This window comes from Antechinus flavipes, chromosome 2, assembly GCF_016432865.1.
Source record: "Antechinus flavipes isolate AdamAnt ecotype Samford, QLD, Australia chromosome 2, AdamAnt_v2, whole genome shotgun sequence".
Taxonomy (NCBI): domain Eukaryota; kingdom Metazoa; phylum Chordata; class Mammalia; order Dasyuromorphia; family Dasyuridae; genus Antechinus; species Antechinus flavipes.
The window spans coordinates 59,568,001-59,583,350 of NC_067399.1; the positions used below are offsets into that span (position 1 = coordinate 59,568,001).

The window sequence follows — 15,350 nt, forward strand, 5'->3', positions numbered from 1 at the left end:
CAGTGATAGAGAATATTGCTTGCTCCCAAGTTTTGCTCCTTCCAGGCATTTTCCCCGACCACACTGCTCTGTATCCTGTCCTTTGAGATTCATTTATCACCCAATCAAGATTCAAGAGGCTTCTTTCCACCAACATTCAAATCTCACCCCTCCTTACCTCAATGAAATCAAGTTTCTGCCTCAGTCTCTCCCCTGCCCAACTCCTGCCTTCATACTAAGCACAAAGAGATTCTCAATTATTATTAGATATTATTATAATATTATTCCTACTGAAAAACTGAAGCCATGTCATGAATTCCCTTTTCTCCTCTCTTCCTTCTCTATTACTCAGATCTCCCTACTTGCTCCTCCCCTTATCTCCTATAAGCACACTCACATGATCCCTATCTTAAAAAAGAAAGATCACTTGATCTCCACTGGTATCATCCAAACTATTTTCTTTTGTAGCTAATTCTTTGTGAAAAGCCCTTTTATAACTGATGCCTCCTGATTAATTTTTCTCATTCTTTTAACTCTTTGTAGTCTGGCTTCAACTGAAACTTCTCTCTAAACTTACGAATATCTCTTAATTGCCAAATCTAATGGTCTTTCCTCATTTTTCATTCTTTTGAACCTCTCTGGGGTGTGATACTGTGACTTTCTAAGGTTCTGCTCCTTTTCAGTCTCCTTTTTTGGATCTTCATCCTGGTTATGCCCACTGTTTCCCAAGGCTGGTTTCTCCTCTCCTCTCCTCTTGAAAATGTCTCATCAGCTTCCAAGGATTCAATAATCATCTCTATGAAGATGATTCGTAGATCTAATTGTCCAGCCCTAACTCTGCTGACTTCCAATCTTCATTAGGCATCTTGAACTGGTCATTCCATCATCATGTTAAACTCACCACATCCAAAAGTGAACACACAATCTTTCTGCCCAACTCCTTCAATTTCCTGTTCCCCAGGCGAAAAACTTGTCATTCAACTTTTTATTCTCACAATCTCTCCCCCTACATCCAACCCCTCTCCTATATCCAATGAACCATTTCTACCTTTTATCATCTTTCAAGTAAGTTCCCTTCTCTCTTCCAGCACTGCTACCACGAACTTACAGGCCCTCATTACCTCATTCCTCAACTATTATTCCAACATCCTCAAGCAGAGTTACCTTCATCCCAAGTCAAATTCTAATGAATCTCCTATTACCATGAGGGTCAAATATAAAATCATTCTGGACCCTTCATAACCTGTTCCCTTCCCATTTCCTCTTTGCAGTCCTCTGACAACTTACTTTCCCCCAGTGCTCTGTGATTCAATCATACTAGCCACCTCCAACAATTCACTCCCATCATCTCTAGACCCTGGTATCCTGAACTGAGATGAATGAAGGTAGCACAGTGGATAGAGGACCAAGTCTGGAGTCAGGGACACTTCCAACACTTCCTAACCTGTATGACCGTGGGCAAGTCATTCAACCCTGCTTACTCATTTGTAAAATGAGTTATAAAAGGAACTGGCAAACCACTCTATTATCTTTGCCAAGAAAAACCCAAGTGATAAACTGAACTGAAACAACTGAACATTATAAAAAACTGCAGCTTATTTTTGGCTATATTTTCAGCAATATCCAGTTTTCCATGGCTAGAAATTCATCAATGGCTGAATCATATGCACATTTTTGCTTCTTTTTATTTTTAGTAGCATGGAAACCCAGCCTTAAACATAAGGTTGCAATAATCTACTTATGAATAGGGATTTATTTCTCCTGGGAATACTGAAGGTTTTTACCTGAAAGGCAACATAATTGACCAAAGTTTCCCTTAAGGGCACCAACTTTGGAGTCAGATGAACTCCAACTCTGTTACTAAACTATCTTGGATATTAGGAGGCTATTCTTCCATGGACCAGTGCTCTTTCTAGAATACCTTGGAGCCCATCTACTTTACTCACACATAATTCATAAACTAATTCATACTCATATCCACTCACACACTTCAGTTCACAATTCTATGATCACAGGAGATGCTTAATAAACATTTCTTTATTCATAAGCTCAGAGAGTTAGTCCATCTAGTCCAACATCTTAATTTCACAAATTAAAGAAACTGAGGCTTCTATGTCTTAAATGTCTTGTCTACAGGTTGTATCAGAGGCAAGTCTGAATCCAGATGCTTTGACACTGAGGTCAATCCCTTTTTCACAGTATTTCAATTCTTTTTAAATATAGTTTTGAAGGCTTTATATATATATTGAATATGAACAAAGGAGTCAGAGTTATGATTAAAGGAAAACCAGTTTCCAAATCACTATTGCTATACAAGCTAAAAGAATACTCAGCCTTTATTCTGACTACTATAATAAACACATTTAAACAGTTTATAATACATTAGAATTTTAGAGCTTTATGTTTTTACAAAGTACTTTCCTCATAATAATATTAAACATCCCCATTTTACAGAAGAGATAGTGGTTTAAACGGGGCCAATGTCTTACCTATTGTTACTCAATAGGCAGAGTACAGTTTCATTATCTCCTTAGGACAAAGAGTTTCATTGTTCATTTTCCTACCCAAGAGGGATGGTCTAATCTAAGCAAAGTTCCAGCAGGAAGTCAAAAGCTACTACTGTATTTGGAAGAAAGGTAGACCAGAAATTTTTTTCTAATGTAATTCTTTCTTCATATCCCCCTCCCAGTGGCCTTCAGCCTTTGAGATAGAGACAAGGGCAAGAGAGCTAAATCAGAGTCTATGAGATCAAAAGCTATCTCAGGAGAGATAGGGGACCGCTGGCCAGGTTTAGGATAGTGGCACACTATCTGTATCCACCAACCATAGCCGGCCCTTATCTCAGTTCTGCCAGTGATCATCAATGCTGACCTCAGACAGGCCATTCAGGTTTCTCATCTGTAAAAATAAGAGATCAGGAACATGGACTCAGAAGATTTCAAATTGCTTTGCTTGCCATACATACTTTGGACTTCCCTTCAATAAGCCTCAATTCCTCCTTCTGTGAAATAGGATGAGATTCAATGATTTAAGATTCTGTTCAACTCTTATTAACATTTTCAAAGTTACTTTCAAAGTTAAACAATAGAACTGTTCAGCTCACCTGCATATTCCTTACTCTTCTTAAAGGTCTTCAATTATAGTATCAAACAAGCACGGAGTCCTATTTCATACTTAAGAGTAGTAGATATTACGATCACTAAGACTTTAGGGTAGACAGCACAAAATAAAGATGGCATAGTCTTTGACCCTTAAAGAGCTAGTAATCTTGCTGATGAAACAAGAATTGTTGTTCAGCCATTTTTCAGTTGTGACTCCATTAGCAGTTTTCTTGATGAAAATACTGGAGTAGTTTGCAATTTCCTTTTCCAGTTCATTTTACAGGAGAGGAAACTGAGGCAACCAGGATAAAGTAACTTGTCCGGGTTACACAGTTAATAAGTGTCTGGAGCAGAATTTGAACTTAGATATTCCAAATACAGGTGAGGTGCTCTATCTACTGCACTACCTAGGTTCCCTAAAATAAAATATATACATAAGAAAAAATAACTAATAGCAAGCCAAAATATAAATTCTGAGACTTTCACTTACCCCACACATTATTTTCCAAATCTTATCAATTCTACCTGCACAATACATACACAATACCTCCACTTTTGTCTAGGATTTCAGCAATGTCTACATTATGACAGAGCCTGGAGACAGCTGAACACGGAGACAGAGTCTTGGCTCTGAAAATTACCAGGCAAACACTCTGCCTTCAAACACCTTGCAATCTAAACTTTCCTAGATCCTCTAATAATTACAATCTAATCCTTAGTTATTTATTAATGAATAGCACATAAGAGAGTCCTCACCTGATCTATTTCCAAAAATCTCCCATGTTCCAAAAACTGGGCTTCCCAGATCTTGCTTTCTCCTTATTCCAATTTATCCTCCACCCAACTTGCAAAATGATAATAAATCATCAATCTTGCCCACATTTTCGGTAGAACCACAACTTCCTTATTTTTGAAATAGTTGTCGAGTTTATTGAGATTGATGCTATACACTAACTAAACTGGTTTTCTTGCTGTTTTTTACATTTACATTTAAGGCTCCATCATCCATCTGCATACCTTCATACAGGCCATGTCCCCTGTCTAAAATGTTCTCCCTTATCAGTCCTTCAAAGCTGAGTTCAAGATCCTTTCCTGCCTGGCCTCTCCCTACATACTCTGGTAACAGCCTTCCCCTCCAAAGGCAATCAATTCTGTAAGCCTTCCGTTCACACCATTCAAAGCCTGCTGCAAAAAAAGCAAGCTCTTTAAGGACAGGACCAATTTCACTCTTCATTCCTCTTTTCTTCCCTCCCCACTCCCACCCCTCCTCCCCCAAATCTCAGTAAATCCATTTTTCTTAAAGATTAGGCCTTTAATCCAAATCACTGACTCTCCTATACTGGAAACAAAAGATCTCAGGCTAAACTCACCTGGCCATTTTGGGGGCCTGGGTTGACTTGGAAGTGAATGTAAATAGCAATTGTTTCTGTTTTGCCCAGAAACTGAAAGTCTTCCCCTGCAAGATTTACATATATTATATATATATATGTGTGTGTGTATATATATATATATATGTATATATATATATATATATATATATATGTGAATATACACACATGAATACATATACATGTATATGGGATATATTGTATATAAATTTCTTTTTAATCTATTTATTAAATAAATTTAATAGATTTATTTAAATCTATTATTTAATCTATTTAATCTAAGTAAGAGACCATTCTCTGCCTCTTGGGTATTGTCTCTCAAACTGAGATCTGTTAAAAACCTTACCTTAATATGGAAATGTTTAAAAGGATTGCACATGTTTAACCTATATCAGACTGCCTATTCTCTTGGGGAAGGGGAGGCAAAACATAGACTAGCTGAAAACTATGTATTTGGAAAAATAAGATACTATTGATTTAAAAAAAAAAAAATACTCCTATCCACAACAGATAGCCAGAGGGGAAAGGTTTAGAAGTGGTGCTGATTCAAGGTAGAGCTTCCCATTCACAGCTTCATATAGTCACATGTCAGCAATAAATTCAGCCCTAGTAGGGTGGTAAGCAGGAAGCAGGGTGGAAATGGGCCAGAAAGGGGACAAGAAGGGGGGACGGGGGGAGAGGGGGGGGGGCCGGGGAGAAGGGGGCTGTAAAGCAGCTTTTACAATTAGCACACTATTACAGTAACTGTGGTCCAGAACCAATTTCTGAAGAAAGCTTAGAAGGAATATGAAGAGTAACTAACATTTCTTTTACTTCCCACCTGTCAGCTTGGAACACATCCCTTCTAAGAACGGGAAACTATGTCAGTCTTAAGGGAAGGGGTGAAAATAAGTACATGAAATGGACAAGTTAGCTGTCACTGCATCAGGAGTTCCCGGCTATGCTATACTCACACTGAGGGGAAGCCACAACTTAACTTCTAGGAAGAGTAATTTAGAACTATAATCTAACACCCTTATGATAACCATCATTTTCTAGGTTTTTCCACAGGAGGCCTGAATGAATTGTCAACATGTAGCCAAACTTGACTTCTCACTATGTGGCACTAAAAATGATTTCTAAATCCAGGAAGGATCCCTGGTTCTCCAACAAGTTCTGCCACATGACTCTAACAACATTTCTCCTTTCTGGGCCTGTTTTTTCAACTCTAGTTGGAATAATCGATTACAAGATCCTTTCTAGTGTATACAAATGGTTTGGAGGAAAGAGCCATTGGGCGTAGGGAGTAAGGACATACAGGAAATAAGACATCATTGCAATTTTAAGAAAACAAACCCAAAGAAAAAGATTCTTTCTATCCTAATAAATCCTTAATAAATGGCTGAAAATTCCTCCACAAGAAAATAACATACAAAGTATCCTAGATAATTAGCAGGCTGTTCTCTGAACATTGGTAGGGCTGAACTTTCTAGGAATACCAAGTTTTGCCTTTGTCCACAAGAATGGCTGAGATCTGGACTGCTACCAAGTTCATTCATCCATATATACTGGGGGATGGAAAAAAGCAAAAGGAAAGCAAATCGGTCCAGAATTAAGTTGAAGGTTAGGCATAAGATTGGACTAATTACCAAATTCTTTTACGACCCCTTTCTCCCTGTCCTCCCCAACTTCTTCCAGAATCAAAGGCTCATCCTTTAATAATCTTATTCTTTCCACTATCATATTGTCTTGGAGATATGGTAAAACAATAATCTTGAAATTGAGCAACGGGAGAACTGATCGACAGGTAGGAGCAAGCTGTTGTTGCTTAGTGGTGCCCGACTCTTCTTGGCAAAGATACTAGAGAGGTCTGCCATTTTCTTCTCCAGCTTTTTTTACGATAAGGAAACTGAGACTAGCAGGTGGAAATATCTGAGGCTGGATTTGAACTCAATTCTACTTGGCACTTTATCCACTGGGCCACCTAGCTGCCCTGGGAGCAGGTTGCAATTTATTAAAAAGTAAATAAAATTTTAAAAAATAAAGAAATTATCAAGTTGACACCCTTTAATTATGGAGCAAAGATTGGCTAGTCTTCTAACAAGAGCAAAGGATAAGAAGTGGCTAGCTCCCCCCATTCCCAAAGTACTGGACAGAGGGACCACCAGATGGTCCTAGAGGAATGATCTGCATGGCACCTAATCTAAGATGTCCCAGATTCATTTAAATTTTTAACTCCTCTATTTACAAATGAGTCAATTACTGAATCAGTTGGCAAATGACAATGAGTTAGTCAGCAAATGACAACCTGCGACAGAATGTTAAGCTACAGGCCATACCAGCTTATACTGCAAGGTGTTTAAACAATGCCTTGTTGTTTAAACTCTTAGTGACCCCATTTTGGGTTTTCTTGGCAGAGATAGAGTAGTTTGCCATTTCCTTTGTCAGCTCATTTTACAGATCAGGAAACTGAGGCAAATGAAAAGTGAATTAATTTGCAGCTTTTGCTCTTTAAAAAGAACCACCAGCATAAATGTCCACTCTCCAGCATACTCCACATATACACACTCCCCACCCATAGCACATCTTTTATTTTCTTAATATGCTAAAAGAGTCTTAAGACTTTATATCAAGCTTATGAGTTTTCCCCAGCAACCACCATGAATGAGAATCTGTCACTTGGAGACAAGTGAAGAGGGGATACTGCACAAAGGATGATGAGAAGGCTTGAATTTTAATGGCAGCAGCCAGTGAACAATCATGGCGTAAAGAGCCCTGATTCCATGCTGAGCCATTGCACACAGGAGGACCAAGTGTAGGCCCACAGTTTGAATCCCAGTGTGATCTTGGCCTAGCCCCTAATCTAGCATCTCCCTCAACCTGTAAAATAAAAATATCTCTGGACTCCTTCCAGAGTTTTTTTTTATAGTCAGGGCAGGTTGTACTACTCATTCAAAGAGGCCTTATCTGTGCTTTCTGACTGACTTCCCTATAAGCTTCAATCACTAAGGTCACAAGCACAGCCTACACAGGACTAGAGTATACAGTCAACAGGAAAGTACAATTACAAGCAGGAAAAAGATCAGTAAAGTCACATTTTCCTCCTCCTCTGTCCCACCTCAGAACAATTACTATATATTCCAAGGATACATTGTCAGTTCTTTTGCATTACAGAGCAGTGGGGCTGGCCCACTAAATTTCCATAACTGTAAGAGTCTCCTCTAACTTTAGGAGTCTCCCCAATGCATTCATCTACCTTGACCTGAGGTCACTAGAACACTCACCCGGACAGCAGGCTTAGCCACCCTTGAGGAAGATGACACAGGAGAGAGTATAGGATCTGGGTCCACAGGATGAGAGTTTGACTCCCTGCTGTAGGACCTTGTACTAGTCACTTATCTAGCACTTCTAGGTCTCTCCTTTCCTCATCTACAGAGAACATGATCTCAGACCACTTCCATAGTTCCCTGGCCTAACAACTCGTTTTCTCTGTCACCCAAGTAGGTTGCGCTCCTCATTCACAGAGAGCCTAATGATCCATGTCTTCTGAAGTGAAATCCAGCCAGGGGCCTGAAGAAGTTCCATGGGATAAGAGCCTAGATGCAACTCCTAAGCTCAAGAAAATCAATGACAGAAAGGCCCATATATACTAAAATATTTATAGCAGCACTTTTTGTAGTAACAAGGAGACATGAATACAACGGAATGCTGTTACACTATAAGAAACAATGAGTTACATGATGAATACAAAATAAAATATAGGAAACCTTATGACAAGAGAAAAGTAACTCAAGAACATAAATGAAAGAGTTACCACCACAGGATGAAGTGAATTCTGTGAAACCACAAATAATAGAATATGTTGGGCAACAGTGACTAGAGGCCCAAGGCTGGAGTTAGGAAGATTAGAGTCTTTCTGGTTGTGACTCTGGGAAAGTCACCTAACCAAGTCTGTCTGCCTCAGTTTCCTTATTGTAAAATGAACTGGAGGAGGAGATGGCAAACCACTCCAGTATCTTTTAAGAAAACTGAGATGACAAGAGTCTGAAATGACTGAAAAAAATAGTAACTTACTTCTTTCTTTTTCTTTGTTAATGGTTCTATGGGAGGGAGAGGCATATATAGGGAAATAAATGTAGGTGATGTAAAAACAAAACATATCAATGATTTTTTTAAGATTATATAGGTCACAAGAGTCTGTAAGTAAGCCTGTATTTCACAGAATAAATATGCTTATCACACATAGCTCACTTCTCCCTTCTTGGTTCAACAGTCTTTTCCCAGGCTCAAGTGGAGAAAGATAAATAACATGGATAACTTTCCCGTTTCCTTTTTTTTTTTTTGGATTAGCCAGCACCTTTCCCTCAGCATAAGTCCAAGGAAGAAAATTAGATTTTTGTAGGATGTGGTAGAATCAGACCCTAGCCCTCTATGGGGAGAGAGGAGGAGGGGAGAGGGATGAACAAATGAGCTTATCTCTCTCTAAAACAATCACCATCACTTCAAACTCCAATATTCTCAAGCAATTCCCTTTCTAAAAAGATTCCTTCACGCTCAAGTGTTAGTGATTGATGAATAACCCTGCAATTTTTTTTTTTAACCACAGGAAGAAGTATTTCAGGTAATAATGATTGGGGGCTTCTGCTGAAAGCCCCAGGGCCAAGCAAACAGACTGCACTGCAGCTAATGGCCAGTTCTCAGAGTGACATTATCAAGACTGAACAGGAATGGAAAATGAACAGAAGGAGCAAAACCCCCAGAATTCTCATTAAGACACACAGAGCTACCCAGTTATATAGAGGGGTCATTAAGGAACAGGGAGATTTCTCATTGTCAGTTCTCCCTAAACCATCAACACTTCTGTGGCCAGTTCATCCTTCATCTGAGGCTGGGAATGCTGCAGAAGGGACCCTTTGTTGGGATTAATGGTGCCACAAAAGATTCATGATCCCAGTGTAGTGAGATGGGTGGGTCGGTGCAGCGTGATCCTAGCTACACCACTGTGTGACCTGGGCCTGCTTCTGCTTGTTAGGGTACCTAGGTAGATAAAGTGCCAGGTCAAGAGTTCAAATCCAGCCTTTTATTAGCTGTGTGACCCAGGGCAAATCACTTCACCTTGTTTGCCTCACTTTCCTCACCTGTAAAATGAGTTGGAGAAAGAAATGGCAAAACACTCCAAAATCTCTACCAAGAAAACCCCAAACAGGATCATGGAAGAGTCGGACATGACTGAACAATGACAGCAACACAATTTTGTTAAGGAAGTTGATTAGCCTTGACCATCAAGGTCCCTTCTAATTACAAACCTATGGCCCTATTTTTTCCTCTCTTGTCCCTGACCATAGACTCAGCCACAACCCCATGGCCTTTTTGGCCAAGGACACTGGGATCCTGTCTCAGGTAACAAGCACAGTTGTGAGAAAGCAAAGGAACCAAACATGGTTAGATTTTGTTCAGCAGACCCTGCAAAGTAAAAGCAAGCTCAACACAGAAAAATAATGAGCCCCATACTCGGTGCTCAGGAGAATGGAAAAGAGAACTACTGTGACAGAGATCATCCATGGGCTGTGAGGGCAAAGGGGAGGGAATGGCACTGTCCTTCCTCCTCACCATAATCATTATCTGGTCACACAGCAGTTTCTGAACCTTTTCTTCCCCTTCTGACCTCCCAGCCCCAGTCCCGGTCACAGCAGCCATACTATGCAATAGATCATAGGGACAAGTCACAGAAAAGGGAGATAAGGCAGGGCTTAAGCCCTCTCATGTCCTTTGGCTGGCCCCCAAGGGTCAAAAAGCAGACAGGCAATGAGAGCTACTAAGCATCAAACAACCCTCAGGACCTTGGAGAACTGGCCAGGCTCCCCCTGGGCCCCACCTCATTTTCACATGAGAAAAGTGCTTAAGGTCAGAGGGAACTGGAATTTGAACCCAAGTCTTCCGACTTAAAATCCACAGCAGCTTCCACCCTCTTACGGGGAATAAAGAAAGAAAAGGAAAAGAGGAAGGCAGAGAGGATGAAGGGATCTGATAAGGAGGGCTGTCTAGGGCAAGCACAGGGGGCAGTGGTAGATGAGGGACAATGTCCAAGGTCCCTTCTTGGTCTAAATTGAAGAAGGCTTATCAGGTGTTGTGGAATGATCCCCTCCCACAAGACAGAATGGAGAGCATGCTGCGTGATAAGGGGGGAGCAGGACCCAAAGGCCGTAATGAAGAGGGGGTCCTTGTGTGGAAAAAGACAGGGAGCTGGGGCAGAACATGGTGAGTATGCAGGTTCAGTTTGGGCTGCTGTGGGAGCATGGCAGTGGGGAAAGGAGAGGTATCCTAGTGAAATGGGCCATAATTGCTTTTATTATCCCCATTTTACAAATGAGGAAACTGAGGCAAACTGAGGTTAAGGGGCTTACTTTGGATCATGTGACCCAAGGCAAGTCCATAAACCTCAATCAGCCTTAGTTTCTTTATTTGCAAAATGGGATAACACAGCATCAACCCCATGGAAATGAAGATCTGGTGCTGGCTACACAAATGCTAACTACTATTAGCCCACGTAAGCAGGGGCTAAGTTGGGTGGAAGGACAGGGAAGGATGGAGGCAAAAAGCCTTAGGGCAAACATGGGAGAAGGAGGAAAGGGAGGATATTAAGTATTCCCTCACTTATGAGGCACTGGAAGCAATGAGGAGGATAAGGAAGAGGAAGCAGCACCATCCTGGGCTTGGCAGGGTGGCCTATCGAGATAGTGGGGCTCGGAGGGGAGAAGGGCATTAACCCGTGCCTGGACTTCACAGGAGGGAGCGAAGAAGGTAATCGGGAGGAAAGGAGCCTTGGGTGGAGCCCCCTGGGGAGGGGGTGATAAGAACAGCCAATGTCCCAGAGCGGCACAGCGGGGTGGGGAGACTCTGGGGTTGGGTGGGGGAGAGGTAAAGAGGGAGACAGGAGAGGAAAAAATTACAGAAGGGGTGGGCGAAGGCAGGGAGCACTGGTGAAGAGGACCGTGAGCCAAGGAGGGGGCATGGAGACAAGGGAGGGATTTAGGGAGGACAGTCAGGGTGGGGATGGGAGGGAGACTGGCCTGGGGGAAAAGGGGGACCCTGAGCGTTAGAGCTGAGGAAAGGATATGGGAAGAAGGAAGGATACACTGGGAGGGAGGGAGACCTTGAGCGGAAAGGTTATGGGAATATAGGAAGGGGAGGGGGTATATGGGGAAGGAGGCCTAGAGAAGAAGGGAGGCTCGGAGCGTAGAGGAGAGGATGGGGAGGAATGGAGGATGCATAGGGATGGGGGGGGGTACAGTCGGGGGAGGGACCACGAGCAAGGATTAGGGAAGGGGCTTGTGAGGGAGGGATGCACAGGAAGTGGAGTCCCGAGTTAAGAAACATGGGAAGGATGGAGACCGGGGGACAGGGGGGAGGCGAAGGAGGTCGTAAATAGGGAGGGTTAAGCGGCAGCACGCGAAGTCTCAAGGGGAGAAAAGGGACGGCACCGATGTGAGAGGATGGGGAGAGGGTGGTGCGTACGGAGGAGGGGGAACCCGGGAGTCCCCGAGCAGCGAAGGTTAAGGGAGGGGATGGGGGCGCATAGGGAGGAGGGGGACCCCAAGGAGTCCCCGAGCAGCGAAGGCTAAGAGGGGATGGGGAGAAGGGGGTGCACAGGGAGAAGCTCCCGATTGCAGAGATAAGGGAAGGCACGGGGGAGGATGGGGATGCACCGGGGCCCAAAAGGCGGGCGGGAGGGGGGAGGGGGAGGGGGAGGGGGTCGTCTGGGCCCAGATGGGCCTTCGAGGCGCCTCCTCCCCGACCTTACCGATCACCACCGGGGGTCTCCTCGGAGCGGAGGGCTGCGGAGGAGGCACCTGGGCCGACGGCAGCGGCAGCAGCAGCAGCAGCAGCAGGACCAGAGGCCGACCAGGACCGGGGCGAGTGCCCAGCGGCGGGAATGGCTTCTGGGGATTCATAGCAGGCTAGCTGGCGGGCTCGGGGGGCTCGGGAAGGTTCCCTCCGCCTCGGGCTCGAGGCCCCACACTCAGCGGCAGCCGCTCTAGCGGGACCCCGGCCCGGGCCCCGCGACGCGCTTAACCCCACCGCCCGCAGCCACGCAGCCAATCCGTGGTCGGAAACACGCCCCCCGGCCCGCCCCTCGGGTCCGCCCCCGGGCTGTGGGAGGGAGGAGGTTCAGGCAGAAAGCGTCGAGTGCAGAGAGCATCGAGGCTCCTTGCCCCTCCTATCTCCCGAGCCCCGGGACGCCAGGGGGATCCCGGCCTTCCCCGCACACCGGACCCACGAAGCCTCTCCTGGCCCGGGACGTGCGGTCGCAGGACCACCTTCGGACATTTATCTGTGGCACGTTTCCCAGCAGTTTTAAGTTCTGTGACTCAGCGAGGCACTGAAACCCTGGGGACGCCCAACCTTTCGGGGAATTTGTACCCGCGGCCTGCACGGGCCGTGCCCATTCTCCGCACGCACCTCGTAGGGCCCTACGCGGTTCTGAAGTGCCGGCCCCAGCGCAGATGGCGCCCGCGGACGTAGAAAACCGTCACTTAGCATCATCCTCGTGGTTTTGCACTTTTACAATTTTATTCACTACTTTCCTGTGACATCTTAGTCTGCTCTCCCGACCCGGGGAGGGGGCGCGGATTCTTCGTGTCCTGCCGGGAGTTTGCCCCTCTGCTCTGGGGCCTAAAGACGGCTCGAGCCCTGGAAGAGCTTACCATCTACTAGGCTGTGTGCAAGCAAGCTGTGTGCAGGCTTAATAGGGAATAACCAGCAGGGGGAAGACTTCTGGTAAAGAGCGGGATCTCAGCTGGGACTTGGAGGAGGGCGCAAGGGAGAGTGGGCCTTAAGAGACAAGAGCTATTCAAGTCCCCACCCCCACCTCTGCGACGGGTGAACCTGGACGGGCCTTGTAAGCCGAGGCAATGCTCTGGAAGTTACAAGAATTTGCCGGTCCGGTTTGATCGAGGGAGTTCCTGACACCAGTGAAATTGTGGGTCTTAATAAAATAAAGTCTGTTTTTCAGACCTCCGCATTTTATTTCAAGGCATTTTACTGTGGACTTCAGTTCCCTTCTTTGTAAAATTAAAAATGAGGGGAGTGGGACTAAATGATCTCTACAATATCTGTTTACATATACAAACCATAATCTTGTAATTCTCTGAGGAGGAATAAAAGAGAAAAAATAGGAGCTGGGAACTAAAATTCCAGCCTTCCTGCTTACCCCAAATCTCAATTTCCCTTTTATACCACGTAGAAAAAAATAGCGTGGGTGTTTCCAGAAGAAAACATAGTATGTTGACACTGGAACAAAGAACATGAAGGCAGGAAACAAGCACAAAACTCTGCGGCAATAATTCCCACCTCCGTGTGAGGACAGATCAGTCAAGCAATTTGCTGTGGGGCAACCCAGAGGTAAGCCCCCTGTGGGCCTCTTGAGTGGAGTTACAGATCTGGAGGGGTGCTCTGGACAGGATAGGATAGATCTTCTGGGGTGACTGAGGTCAATTGGTGACAATTGATGTGTTTGGGCGTTTTGGGAATTTAGATTCCATCCAAATTCAATGGGTGTGGCCCAGTCTCAACCATCCCTTGAGGAGAAAAATGATCAGAAAATAGTCCCTTGGGAGATAAGTTAAGTAATTGGAACAAACTGACAAAATATAAAGGAAAAAGCAAGAAAAAGATGATAAGTTATTGTTTTGTCTGGTACCATTTGGCCCAAGTATGGCTCCCTTGAAGACTGGGTGGGCCAAAAACTAAATTTGTATGTTAATAGTAAATAATCTGTTAATCCAAAAGAGGCTTTATGTGCTATCCAGCCCCATAATATTAAGTAAGAATCAAAGTGAAAAGGGTGTCTAAGAAGACTTTAAAGACACAGCAATGGAACCCATTGTTCTCTCCCTCCTCCATACTTAGCCCCACCTCAGGAAGCCATGATCTCCAGACCTGAAAGGGAAGGACAGGACTTAATTCAATTAATCCCACCCAAGCCCTAAATTGTATCCCTTAAAAGAAGTTCCCTTGGCTCTGGGAGTTGTAGGATATGTGACCGCTCCCTTGAGCACCACAGAAGTCAGGACCTTTAAGAAGGAAATGAAGTCCTAAATAGAAGATTCCATCAGGCTAGCAGAACAATTTGATCAATTCCTGGGTCCTAATCTTTTTACTTGGGGAGAACTTAATTTGAATTCTCTCTTCTCACAAGAGGAGAGGGGCTAATTAAAGGAGCATCTATGGAGTGGGACCGGAGACACCTCCAGAGGCAGGAGTGGTCCCAGCTGACCAGAAATATCCTTTAGTAGATCCAAATTGGGATCACAATGGCATCCCCCACTCATGCGGGAAGTGTGAGATATCTTAGAGAACTGATAATTACAGGAATTCGAAATACAATGTCAAAGGCACAGAACGTGAAAAAGGTCTTTGGGGTGATTCAAGGGAAGGATGAGTCACCAGCTGAATATCTGAATAGATGAAAAGGTTACATGAAGAAATACTCTGGGTTTGGCTCTGACCCAGGAGTAGAAAGTACCTTGAAATTGCACTTTGTGACCAATGCATGGCCAGATATCAATAGAAAGTTACAGAGAGTAGAAGGATGGAATAAGAGCCTTTCCAATCTATTGGAGGAGATCACCAAGATGTATGTTAGGAGGGATGATGAGAAACAAAAGCACAAAGCCAAAATCTTAGGCCAGACAGTACAGGGAATTGCAAAGGATGCAGAAAAGCTGACAGGACAAAGCCCCAAGGAAAGAAGACAGATATTCAGGAAGGAACAGGAAGTTTGCTGTTCCTGACAGTGGAAAGCCTTTGAGATATTGGGGATGTCAAAAAGTAGGGCATATACAAAAAGACTGCCCCCAGCAGAGGATGGAACAGCAGATATGTTCCCTTGTTGAGCTTGATG

The 15,350-nt window shown here is 44.0% G+C and overlaps 1 protein-coding gene across 1 annotated transcript in view; it reads right to left on the minus strand.

Annotated features, from left to right (window-relative positions):
* PLA2G15 (phospholipase A2 group XV) overlaps window positions 1-14,702 on the minus strand; it is a 33,297-nt gene extending 18,595 nt beyond the window's left edge. Inside the window, exon 1 of the mRNA XM_051974946.1 lies at window positions 12,249-14,702. Within this exon, the coding sequence (XP_051830906.1) occupies window positions 12,249-12,399 (151 nt within the window). The 5' untranslated portion in view covers window positions 12,400-14,702. The remainder of the gene's footprint in view (window positions 1-12,248) is intronic.
* Between the last annotated feature and the right edge of the window lie 648 nt (window positions 14,703-15,350).